The sequence below is a fragment of the Heterocephalus glaber genome, unplaced genomic scaffold (assembly GCF_053883595.1).
Source record: "Heterocephalus glaber isolate CG9 unplaced genomic scaffold, H.glaber_assembly_v1.0 deba00001720, whole genome shotgun sequence".
Lineage (NCBI taxonomy): Eukaryota > Metazoa > Chordata > Mammalia > Rodentia > Bathyergidae > Heterocephalus > Heterocephalus glaber.
The window spans coordinates 11,045,657-11,059,452 of record NW_028258433.1 but is presented as its reverse complement, the minus strand read 5'-3'; the positions used below and the strand labels follow the sequence as shown (position 1 = coordinate 11,059,452).

The following is a 13,796-nucleotide window of genomic DNA, read 5'->3' as shown; positions in this document are numbered from 1 at the left end:
TTTAATCAAGGATGCCTAAGGAAAATAAATTATTATTATAATTATATAATTATTATAATAGATTAATTGCTATAAAAAGCTTTTCTCTTTTAATGAAGATATATATGTACACGTATTCAAATAATTTTAAGTCAAATATTGTTTAAAGGTACATTAGTTACAAAGTGGGAATTCAATTATTCAAGTTATCCTTTAACTGAATTTAGACTTAACATTAAATTGACAAAAAAAGAGATATATTATGCTTATAGGCACCTTAAGCTCTTAAAGATTAACTCCGTATACATCTTTTTTTTCCCTGTGGAGTCTTCTGTTCATTCAAAGACAGCCATTCTCCATCAAGTGACTTCAAACTCTAAGAGCCTCACAGTTTACGATTTCTTCACCTAACACAGGTCCCTTCAGAGAAAGACTGAGAACCAAGAAAGGCTTTTTCTCTGCCTGTTTGGAATTATCAGTGACACATACCACTGCCACTCAGTGCTCTGCAACTAAATCATGTGGACTCTTGTTACAGGCTGGGTGGAGTCCTCTCTCTGCCAAGATGGTGAGCATTCACACCAATCAATAATCAGGAATGACTACCTGTTAGGAGCGGTGTTGGTAACAATGCATATGAGTCTGCAGAAGAAAAACTTCAGAATTGTGAGGGGAATTGCTCTCCAAATAACCCCAGTTTACCAGGGAATCACTATGTTTTAGCTAATCATATTTTTATCATAACATAATGTATATTTTCTATGATCTTGGGAATAACCAGTAACATGTTTTAAAAATCCAATTAGGGGAAATAAAATGTAATAAAGTAAACATTTTCTTAGTGAAATAAAAAATAGCATCTCACAAAAGTTACTGTGTTGCTCAAAAGTTTTATGGGGATATGGATCCGAGTGAATGGAAAGATGTTTATATGTTTTGGAATAAAAATATACATATACAGATTTTACTGTTTATAAAATAGTTTTTGTTCATGGGAGGGGTGTAAAACAGAGCAAGGAAAGACAATGAGAAGCCAAAAATAATGGAGTTAACTTTTATTGAGTACCTTCCTAGATACTTCTATATGTATTGCTTCATGCTTGGTCTCATTTTAAAATGGTTTATTTTATTGCAATAGAAACAAAAATAATCCAAGATTTAAATCCAAGTCTCTCTATATTTCAATCATGCCATATACCTTTTCCACAATAGGATCTAGTGTGACATTTCTAGACTGAAAAGAGAGATTGATGTGGTAAAAATGATTATTCTTAAAGTTATAGAGACAACCCTATCATAACTGTCCACGTAGCAAGGTTAAAATCAAATACAATCACCTTTGACCAACTGTACTCAATAAAACTATAAAGGACAAATCCATGTCTGAAAATAAAGACCAATCTTTACAAAAGATATTTGATTTTTAAGAGTATATAAAAATGGATGCACAAATAATGGAAAGTCACGTAAAGAAATGCACAAATAATGGAAAGTCAAGTAAAGAAATGCACAAATACACAGAAAGCCCATAAATATTTGAAACCTCCCTTTAGGAAAGAGGTATGTCCAACCCAATTTGTTAACAGAATCTCTAAGAAGAAAAGATTCACAGTAGTGCCAAATTGTAGCTGTTTTATCAGGCACAAGTTAATAAAAATATGCCTTAATTCAAAAAAATCAAGGCTGGAGTCAGCTGTTCTCTCCATTATTACAAATCACCACACCGCTAAATTGTTTAGGCTAAGCTTCAACTTGCGATCTTCTTGCATCAGCCTCTCTGAGAGCTACGAGTACATGTTTTGTTTTGTTTTTTTATTCTTGGCATTGTTTTTTCTTGGCATTTTGATGGATGAATTTTAGTCACCTTTCCACTGCTGGGAAAATATGACATATACAACCTAAAGGAGGAAAGATTTATTTTGGGTCATATTTTCAGACATGTCAGCCCATAGTTAGCTGATTGCATTGCTGAGGGTCTGAGGTGAGGCAGAACAACATGGCAGAAGGGCAAGGTGGAGGAGAGCTGCTCACCTCATGGCAGCCAGGAAGCAGAGAGAAAGCAAGGGATCAGGGGAGGAAAAGATCAGGGATAAGATATTCTCTGAAAACCCATGCCTCCAGGGAGCTATTTCCTCCAATTGAGCCCCAACTCCTAACAGCCCAATCTGCTAGCTCATCAAAGGATTAATCCACTGATGGCATTAGTGCCCTCATGATCAGTCACCTCTCTAGTCCCCATCTTTGAACACTGCTGCATTGGAGACCAAGACTTGAATACATGAGTGTTTGAGGAATACTTACTATTGAAACCTTAACAGATGATACAGCATTTCACTGTACTATTTTATATTTCCAGTGAGTTTCAAATTTCTAGTTGTTTGAATTCTAACAAATTTAAAAATGTTTAAATATTCTTACAAACAATCTGAATGTTTTTTATATGAACTGCTATTCATCAGTGATTAAAGACTCACATATTAACATTGAATCTACCTTAAGTACTAAAAACAACCATGTTTCCATGCTTGAGAGAATTTTCTGGAGCAACAAAGTAAGATGAGCAGAAGCAACTACTGCAAATCAATAGGGATTGATTTGATCATAGTCAATTCGACCAACTGTGATCTCCTGTGCCGAATACCACACTGGGCATAGACTGAGAATACATAGATCATGTGCTCTGGTCACATATAGTACACTGGGGGACGCAGGTGCATCAACTGCTAACCAGGAGAAATGTGCTGAATTTGAGACACTTAGCTGCTGTGTGGCTTACCTAAGGAGGTAAAGGGAAACTGTGTCATTGAATTCCCTTGCCATTCTTATTTTGCCCTGAACTTGAATATATACACAGATGTAAACACTATACACATACACCACACATTGCATACACACAGACACAAACACACTAAAGAGCATACACATACATATACACATGCACTCACCTCGTACAGTCTTTTTATAGTTGTCTTTCTCCCAGCTATCTATAAAATAGGCTGCTTGGCAGGAGAAAGTGGAAAGGGAGGACCAGACAGATCTGCTAGAGTCATCATTTCCTCCAAGCAGCCCCTTTAAAATTCACGCTGTAGAGAAATTGTTCATACAAAAGCAGCTCTTTGTTCTGTCTGGCCTCCTACCATAATAATCACATAGGAACACAGCCAGTCTCAGCTGTTAGCTAATTATTCCACATCCCACTGACTTCCATGGAACATCCAAGGAAGTGAACCAAGGACAGAGACTGGCTAGTTTGCAAATTAAAAAATAAATAATAAATAAATAAAGCTTGTTTCAGACAAAAATGAAAATATAGTGGTCTCTGCCAAAAGAAGAAAAAAACATTCATTTAAATACCTCCTAGGCTTATAATAAAATATCCATTTGTTCTTCAGAAGATAAGCAACAATAACCCCAGAAAAGGTATGGATGCCTTTCTTTTCTAACATGTTCTGGCCTTTGTATTTCCCTTATTCATACAATTAATGAAGTATATTAATAGAGGTTTAATAATGCTAGTAATCAAAGCAATATTAGAATTCAATCTAAATATCAAAATCCCTTTACCATCACTTATTGCAGCATAAGATGATGCCAGCCCCATTTGAATGTAAGAAATACAGGCTTGATTTGCAATTCACTTATCCAAAACAGGATATATGGGTGATACTTGGTGTATGCTGGAAGTTGAGTGAATAATGAGAATTCAGTGTGGTGTGCAGAGAATGTTCCATATTAGGCCATGGCAGAAATACTGATGCCTAGTTTGAGCCTCTCTGAGGATCATCATCATTGTTATTGTTATGGTTTGAATGTATGTGTCTCCTTCAAAAATCATATGTTAAAATTTGATCACCAATATGATAGTATAAAGAGATGTGGCCTTTAGGAGGTGATTAAGGCATGAGGGTAGAATTCTACAGAATGAAATTAATAACTTTATAAAAAGGCTTCAGCATTTAGCTTTCTTGCTCTTCTATTTTCTACCATGTGAAGATAGAAACAAGGTGCTGCTATAAGAAAAGCTGCTTGGAAGAAAAAAGCTGCCCCTGTAAGACACCATTGCCAGTGGTTTAATCTGGGACACTCCAGCCCATAGAATTACAACAAATAAATTTCCCTTGTCTATGACTTACCCAGTCAGTAGCATTTTCTTATAGCAGTACAAACAGACTAAGATCGCCACCATCATCCTCAGTAGCAGCTCTTGCTCTGGACTATCAGTCTCCTGGCAGCTCTCATCCCTGTGAGTTGTGTCCTCGGATCATCTTCACTTATATGCTCAGCAATCTTCACAAAACTCTTGACTAATCACTCCTTGCTTAAGGCCAGTGTCATAGTGTGAACCTTCAGTGTCCTTCAAAGGCTGGCGTGCTAAAGGCTTAGTCATCAGCCTGTAGAGCTACTGGGAGGTGGTGGAATCTTTGGGAGGTAGAACTTAGTGGGCAGTTTTAGATCACTGGGGATATTGGGACCCCAGCCTCTCCTCTTTCTTTTGCTTTCTGTCTGCTATGAGGTAAGTATCACAATGGGTCAACAGATTGTGGGCTGAAACCAGGAATGCTGAGAGCTAAAAAAGATCTTTCTTCTTTTTAAGTTGATTGACTGTGGTATTTTATCAAAGCAATAGAAAGCTGACTGATGTAATCTACTCTACACAAAAGGAAATTCAAGCTATTTGGTAAGACTCTTTTCTGATTTGTCTCGATCTATCCTCCACTTGCCTCATATCTGATGCTCCATGTTTAATTCATCCTTTTGGAAACTCTTCCTTCTCTCTTTTATTTAGGTCAGGTAACCAACTTTGGGCCTCTTACCTAACAAATTTTATTAGTATTTTCTAAAGAGTTAAAGTCTTATTTTGGTGTTTAACAATAGACACTTAGCACTTTTGTTAGGTGAGGTCATTAAATTTTTTAAATTAATTTTATTGGTACACTTTCAGTATACAATATAATGATATTCATCATTGGAAATTTGCACCTTTACATAATCCATGTTGGTTTAAATTTAATGGTTAAAATATCAATCAGATTCCCTGGGTTTGAATCACATTTCTGATACTTGTGGAAGTTTTCCAACCTTTTGTTCCTCATATTTTGCATCTATAAAATGAGAATAATAATACTCCAGAGTTAAGAAGAAGATTAAATAAGTTAATATATACATAAAGAACTAAAACAGTGACTGGCACATGGATGCTATATAAATATTGTGAATAAAGAAAAACAGTCAAAAAGCATAAAATGAACACCTAGAAAGATGTGAGAAAAAAGATTAACTAATAACTGAATTAAAAATACATTAATACAAGGGATTGGGATTTACCTCAGTGGCACCAAGACTGCCTGGCAAGCACAAGGTCTTGAGTTTGATATCCAGTACCAAAAAAAAGTACTTTAAAAAATACATTAACATAAAACATATAGACTAATAGGCAGAAGTGTTTCTTAATTTTTGCAGAGGGAAAGGACCATTTAGGCCCAGGAGTAGAGGATGTGAAATCTTCAAAGATGGGACTTGAGAGAGTAAGGTCATTGTCTCCAGAAGGTGCTTTAGGAGAATTTAGCACAGAGTGAGTCTCTGTTGTGTGGAGGTGACTTAACACGGCAAGGCAAGGCAATGCGTATTGTTAAGCAGTCTCAGCCCAAGAGCACTTACTGGCTTACAGCACCCCATTGTGACATAAGTACCAGACAAATTTTCAAACATCTCTGCAAATGGTATTACATTTGGTCAAGAATTTCTTGCAAATGGAGAATAGAAATAAGCATTCCAGGGAGAAAGAACAGTATGCCCATGAAATGTTTACAGACTATGGTTTAGGCCAAGGCATAGCAGAGAAATAATTCTGATAATGACATCAGGGGTCAAAGTGTGAAGAGCCAGATGTTATGGACTCAATGTCTGTGTCTTCCCAAAATTCAAATGCTGAAGTCCTCTACCCCTCAATCAGATGGTTAGGAGGGAGGGCCTTTGAGAGACAATTGGATCATGACCCTCAAGAAGGGGATTAGCATTAGCGCCCTTATCAGAGGAGACAGAACAAATGGCTTTCAACCATTCTGTATGCACCGTCAAGACAAGCAGCAAGAGGACAGACACAGGCAAGTCAGAAACTAGGTCCTCACTGGAACCCAGTCTGATAAGACACTGCTCTTGGACTTCCCAGCCTCCAGAAGTGTGAAAAATAAATGCATATTTTTTAAACTACCCAGTCTGTAGTACATCTTATAATGAATTAAAAAAATTAGTGTACTCTATACATTCTCTCCACCTTTACGCCTTATTTTTTAGAAGTGAATGGAAAGAATGTAAGCATTGGAGTCAAACTTGGGTTTATGTCCTGTTTCTTTCATTTACTTGCTGTATAAGTCGTATGTTTCTTGACATCCACAAAATGATTGTGTTAATAGGTTATTGTGAAGAATAAAAAGATACGTTTGATAAAGCACTTAGCAAAGTGTCCAAAACACAAGACTTCCACAAAATACGTGAATTTTCTTTCTGAAGTCCCTCTCTGTCTGCTAGCACTTCAGATTAATAACTTGCACCTGGAAAATGTTCTACTTCTACTTCATTTTATTTTTAACTCTAACTGAACACATCTAATTATCAAGTCTAGAGACTGAGAAAGAATGTATTTTGCTTAGAGTGTTTGCAACAAATTATAGTTTTGAGGCTCGATGGAGGAGTCCTGGGGTACTACTCTTGGGTGCCACCTGAGTGGTTTATTTATAATGCTGATAACAAAGCATCACAGAGGGGTAATTATCTTGTGCCTTGAATCTAGTGAGAGGGAGAAAGCAATTACTTTGATAGGCAACCTGGATGTTCCTTTTGATATATGGCCTATCATAATTTTAAAAAATTTTACTTAAAAGAAATCATTTTGAGGCAGATTTTTAAATCCTCTATTTTGAAGTCTCTTCAGCAATTAGAAATAAACCTATAATTGGCTCTGCTGCTTAAATTTTCCATTTAATATGAAGCCTCTATGTTAATAGCCTCTTCTTGCTTACAGATTGTTCTTTAGAGGGTATTTTGTGTGCCCTTACATTTTTGTATCAAAGAGGTTATTGAATGCTGGGTAGTTCTTTGTTAAGTGCTGTAAGCAATGGAAAGCAGCCTGGCTACTGGAAACAACCTTTTCACTAATTTAGATTATATAGCTGTATACAGTGACACATACAAAGCTAGGAAATCGCATATAACTTTTCAGCCACTGTGGCAACTAAACTGTTGGCAGGGAACTAACCATTAAGGTATATGAATTGCTAGCCCAAACTTCTTTTCAGCTACCTACCTTTAGGGCATTGATCAATTCTGCAGAGTCCTTCCAAAGGAAAGGTCTGAAGAGAACTGGAACCCACAGTATCATTTGCTGATTAACATCATTCTGCTTGCTGTGATGATAAAGTGAAATCTGGGAATTAATAACGCATTTCATTTTCCCTTCTATTTATTCCAAGTCATTCAAATGACTAAAATTATGGAGTTTTATTCCTAAATTTCTGATTGGATTTGTGAATTGTAATTATATATGCAAAAAATTATTTGGAACACATGTATTTACTAAATTCATCTATTTAACTGATAGCCTTGTCTGAAAAGCCGCAACCAACAAAGAGCATTATACAGGCTGTCAGAGGTTGAATTATCCCTTGCCGACAAGATAAGTTGGAGTCCTAAGCCCCAGGACCTGGGAAGTTTCACAGAGGTAATTAGGTTAATGAGGTCACCAGAGAAAGCCCTAGTCTGACTGATGTCCTTACAACACAAACAAATACAGATAGAAGATGTGACATGAAAACAATGACCACCTCCAAAACAAAAAGAGAGGCCAGCAATAGCTCCTTTCCTCACAGCCCTTGGAAAGAGACAATCCTGCTGACATTTTGATTTTGGACTTTCAGCCTCCAAAACTGCTGGGCTCTAAATTACTCTTGTTTAAATCCAAACCCAATTCCTTACCATAGGCCTGGAAAACTTATGCTTTAAAATTGAGGTTTCTTTCTTTAAGACATTATATTGTTCCATTGATATTAACTTTGACACTTTATTAGGAGAGTTAATTCCAGTTGAAAAATTAATGCAATGATACTGTTACGGTACTTATAGCTTATTTTCAGTGAAATGTTTATAACAAATAACTATTTTGCAGCTATCCATATTTGTCCTTATGGGCATAACACTATAATACATTCCACTTAAGTTAAGCAAACTCTTTATTGTCATCCATTTCTTACCAGGAGGCATAGGACAGATCAGGTCCTTGATTTCATACTTCTTCCAGCTGTGTGGATAGAACAGTACTTGTTTCAAATTAAGTGTCTAATTCTGAACACTCCTGGAGACATACATATACCAAGGTACTTGCTGTGCCTTCGGCTATTACTTATGAACTTCATGGTTCCTGGCCATCTTCCAGTCTAGAATTTTTACATTTCTGAATTCAAAGCTTTACCTATTTTTGTCTCTGAATGTTTTGCTCTTTCATAGACACAATTTGAGTTATCCAATGAAGGGTAAAACTTGGTGAGCAGAAATAGGTTACAGGGATCTGTCAGGCCTTAAGTAAGGGATGAAAATATCCAATGACAGCAATAGAAAATGAGTAGACATCAGTGCCAGCCTGCTTTGTTCCCAAGCCTCAGAAACAGGAACCTTTAACTCAAAAGAGCAATGAGTAGGTCAACTCATCTTTGTATTCTCAGTGAATAAATGCCTGAGTATAAGAATGGAAGAATTACATAGGTGGATATGAAGTACCATTAGGAAATATGGATGCAACTACAGAGTTTGCAATTCATGTCACCTTTCTAATTGACTTTAACCTACATGGAGAGATTAAAGAGTAGGTCAAGATGAGTGACTAGGAAGAAGACAAATGGGAAGAAAAACATTGCAAAGCTTTCTGGGATGTAAATTAAGCTAACTTACCAAAGGCCTCCACAGCAGAGGCTGTATGTCTATTAGCCAAGAGAGTGGGCACCAAGATCTCAAGAAAAGATTTTAGTCATACTTTTGCAACCTGTGTAAAGTCAGAAAAATTACTAAATACCAACAATTTGGTATTGTTTCTCTGGTGTGAGAAACTGAAAGTGTAAATGAGGACAAAAATGTTTAACAGATACTGTGAAACAGGAAGAAAATATTCAAAGGGGAAGGGGAAGTAGGGGGAGGGGATGGGGGAAAAGAAAGAAAAGAGAAAAAAAGAGAAAAGGAAAAAACGAAAACAAAGCTTTTGTAGATAGGGAGGGGTGGAGGGATTGAAAGCAGGGAAGAGGAATAAGGAAAAAATAAGAACCAAGATATATCATGTACAGGTACAAATTCCCAATGCTGAATGTGACCATAATTTATACCTAAAATGTACCAATAAATTTATTGGAAAAAAAAAAGAAAAATTACTAAATACTCCCAAAGTTGTGGTTTTTCAATCTAAAACACAGTAAGAATTTTACTGAACTTAGACTATACTGAGGAGTAAACGTGAATGTAAAACAAAACATAGTACATAGTAAATACTCTGTATATATTAGCTGTTCGTGTGTGCCACCTTGTTCAGAAAGGAACACCAATGTGACTTCCTTTTTAAAATGACTATTTCTTTTTTAAGACTTTATATTCAAGGATGGAAGAAAGAGATTTGAAGAAAAAAATGGAAACAGAATGATAGGTCTCCCACCACCTCAGCAGCTATTATGTATAGTAGCTGCCCTCTTCCTATGGTGCCTTGCCCCCTCCCCTGTGTGATGTCATGCCAAGGTGGTTGCTCCCACCAAAGAATAAACCCTTCTTCCCAGTATGCCCCTGTTCCTGCCTAGAAAGTAACCTAATACTCGCTCAGCTCCTACCATCTAGTGACATCATGGGCTCCTCCATTCCCTAGTCACTACCTCACTCAACCCCACCTCTGCCCCTACAAACCCCACCCCAGTCTCTATAAAAGACTCTCCCTGCCCCTGCCATATTGCTTTTGTCTCTCCTTTGTTCAGAGACAGCCCGGCAGATCTATTCCCCTAATAAAGGCTTGTTGTGGCCTGGTCTGGTCTTGGTCTTCGGCCCTTTTACCTGACACAGAACATTTGCAAATGGGAAGGAGAACAGGAGTTGAGGAAGCAGGGAGGGATGTAAGGGGAAGGAGATGAGAAAAGAATTAAGGTGTGTTATATACACATAAAAACTCACCCATGATAAATGTAATCATTATGTACTGCAAACATGTACTAATGAAAAAACCTTTACATTCAGGCCTCAAAATACCAGGTATATCTCTCCATATCAATAAGATAGTAAATAAAATAAGAGTTAGTAATTCACCATTTTTTTCCCCTGAATGAACAGCCTTTACTGGTTGCAAAAAGAAGCATGAGAAGAGGGACTATGACAGCTTATACCTCTGCAGTGATGTCTGGAAAACTTGGTCACCACTCCAAAAATCAGCAAATTATTTTTTCAGCATTTTCTATCATGAGGTTGAAACTGAAGATGTTGAGTGAACCTGTCAAGCAGTACAGATTCACAGCAAGAACTACAAAAGATTATAGCAATCCACAGTGAGATGTGTTTGCATAATATCAACAGTTGTAGTGTAGTTATTAAGTAGTCTTCAATTTTTTCCATGGTGACTCTGTTCTGCTAATTCCAAGATTAACCTCATCTGGAATTTCAGTGTCTGTTTTCACCTCTCGAGCCTATACACATTTCTTCCTTTCTAGTCTGAGTGCCTGTTATTTTCTCTTGCCCTGTTCTACTGGCTAGTATTTCCTAGTACAATGTTCAATAGGTATGCAGAGGGCACACATTCTCCCTAGTCTTTTGCATCTGCTTTCTCACCACTAAATTTAGTATTAATTGTAGGGTTTTATAATTTATGTCGTTGAGGAAGATACCTCTCTATTCCAAGTTTGCTGAAAGTTTTTCTTTTTATATAATGAATGGGTGTTAGATTTTGACAAATACATATTTAAGTATCAATTGTAATGACATGATTTTTAGTCTGTTGTGATGTATTATACAATTTGATTTTCAAATATTGAACCAGTATTGCATATAGGAAATGAATCCCATTTGGCAATAATATATAATTTTTATACTTAGCTGGGCAAAATGATTAAGATGTGATATACTGCTGGATATGATTTGCCAAACTTTGTTGAGGATTTTTATGTCTAAATGATATAGATAATGGCTGATGATATTAGTCTATAGTTGTGTGTGTTCTTTGGCTTTGGTATCAGGGATAATAAGAGCCTTTAAAATGTGGGTATTTCTGTTCACAAAGAAGTACTAAAATGAGAGCCTGGATAAGATGTCCAGCTTTTTTTTTTCCCCCCCTGTGGAGGAGAGAATCAAGTTACCTTCCATCCCTTGTTCATAGTCTGCAGAGGCTCAGCTTTAGCCCTTGTAATTGATCAGATCTGCCTAGATTCGAAGGCAACTGCATGATTAACTGGAATTCAAAAACGTCTCTCACATTTAACCTCCTTAATGTAAAGAGCATATTGATGTATTTTCCATCACAAACAGTAATCTTTTAGATGTCTAGTAATTACAATGTCTTCGGGTTATATTATCAATGATGACTTAATGTGAACCCTGTGAATCCTGCCTTGCTGATATGAAATACCCTGACATGACCTTTTTCCAAAACTAGATTATCCAATTTATTTAGCCATAGAAAATTGTCAGTCTTCAATTTTGATCTAGAAATAAAGGCAATTTAATGATTCAAGCAAATATAGGGGAAAGAGGCCCATTCATGGGATTGTTCTGTCCCACAAGTAAAACTACAGATATCAAGACGTTTTTACATACCCCTACCAACACCAACTCCATCTCCTCATGAATGTATCTTAAGAAACCAGTTGAACTCATAGTTTACAATCAAGAGAAGTAGTACCATTCAAAAGGCCTGTTAACTCTAATAAGTAAGCTTTTGATAAGCACAATGATTTAGGGCTAAAAGATAACAGGGCTTCCTCCAACAAAGAGCAAAATATCAGTTGAATGTGAGACATTATATTATTTTTATATACTTTTTACAGTGCTGTGGATTAAACACTGAGCTATATCATCAATCCTTTTAAAATTAATTTGTTAAATTAGCCAGGCTGGGCTTGAACTTGAAATTCTGCCTCAGACTCCCAGAGTGCAAGGATCATAGGTGTGTGTAATCACACCTGGCTCAAGAAACTGTATTACTATGAAAAATGAACAAAATATTGGATCAGCTATTTCACCTTTATGAGGTCCCTGCAATGAAAACGTAAAAGGAAATAATGTAATAACATGAAGGACACAGGGTGCCCACAGGACTCTAGAAATAAAACTAGCAAACTTTTCACTAGAATGAATCAGTTCATTCACTATACAGCTGAATCTTTAGAGTTCCCTCAGCCTTGGACTCACAAGAGAGATTTCCCTCAACAGAAAAGGACCTTAGTCTTAGCTTTGCAGAGCACAAGTGGATATCATTTTCAGCTTCCTGTCAACATTCCTACTGAAGCCAAAGCAAATTCAGTACTGAAATGGCTTCAGAAGGCTCACAGAACATAGCCCCTTGTTTTATTCAATATTCTAATATTATTTTGGAGTATCCTAAATCCATAGAAACTTTTCATTTATGGGTCCAGTTTTAGAAAAGCCCTGTTTCTTGTGAAATCTTACTGAAATATTTAAGTTCTGGAACAACAAACAACTAGCACAATGCTTATTATAAAGAAGAGACTGTTTATTGAATAACTGAATGGAAATCCATAAATGCACACAAATTAAATATACCACTGTTCTAAATCTAGAAGGTGCCAATGTTTTTCTGTTGTGTGTTCTCTTCCAGTTTATACACATACCATATATACAATACTAGTCAGGAGACCTTGAAATATGGTTTATTTTAATCAACCAGGATGTATCAACAAAAAATGCTGTCTTTGTTTCTAGAAAGATAAACTTTTCTAGTTTTCTACTTCCTAAAGCAAGGTTATAGGTCATGGTCATTAGTTATGGTATTAAGAACTTAGTTTTCCTGGGATTGTCCTTTGCTCTTCTGCTCTTCTGTTCCTGTCTTGCACTATGCTGGGAGAGGAGGCACTGACTTTGTTGTTAGAGAATCACAAGTTAAACTTTGTGTAATAGTTTATTAGCTTGGAAATAAGAGCCAGATTACTTATCCTCTCTGACGTTTAATTACTTTATATATCAAATTGCAAAAAAATCATACCTAGATGTATAGCTGTTGTGATGTATGAATCAGAAATACATTTACAATGGAAGAGAATGTTAATACAGCAATTTTACCAAGATTCTAATCCACAGGTTTTTAGATATCAAACTGAAATGCTAAAAAATAACTTCTCCAAAACAAGCTTTACAATTGAATCAATCACTTATATAGCACAAAAACTTGATGATTCAAGGGATGAAGATATTATATAAATAATCATTATATATTGTGTTTAGGGAATAACAATAAAGAAATATAGAATCATTTTTCTACATTTCCAACTATTTGTGTTCTGTGTTTGGTTAAGTCCAAGAACACAGAACCTAAGGATATGGAGGTTGACTGTACTTCTTAGAACTTCTACCTCTGACCAAATTCATTACATCTTGCTGACAAAATGCGTTTAACTGGGCTCCTGCAATCCAACTTTATTCCTACAGTTCTGACCCATAACTCTCTGCAGTCTTATGTCTAGATCAGTTTTCTTCTCTAACTATGTTCTAGTTTCACTGGTCCTTTTCATATTCCTCAAATTGACTCTCAGTAATGCTGTGTACAGCTGGGCAAGCTGACACCAAGGAACCTACAG

General features: G+C 36.3%; 1 protein-coding gene across 2 annotated transcripts in view; it reads right to left on the bottom strand.

The window, feature by feature from the left end:
• Window positions 1–1,019: 1,019 nt before the first annotated feature.
• The window catches only part of Ufm1 (ubiquitin fold modifier 1), a 30,206-nt gene continuing 17,429 nt past the window's right edge, over window positions 1,020–13,796 (bottom strand). Inside the window, exons 6-7 of one of the 2 annotated variants that reach the window (XR_015446668.1) lie at window positions 7,283–7,382; window positions 1,020–5,081 (exon numbers count right to left, since the gene is read on the bottom strand). Coding sequence is in view for 1 of the 2 variants with exons in the window: in XM_087199530.1 (XP_087055656.1) it covers window positions 7,354–7,382 (29 nt within the window). In the remaining variant the exon portion in view is untranslated. Of the gene's footprint in view, window positions 7,383–13,796 lie in introns of both variants that reach the window. The other variant, XM_087199530.1, reaches the window with a different exon arrangement.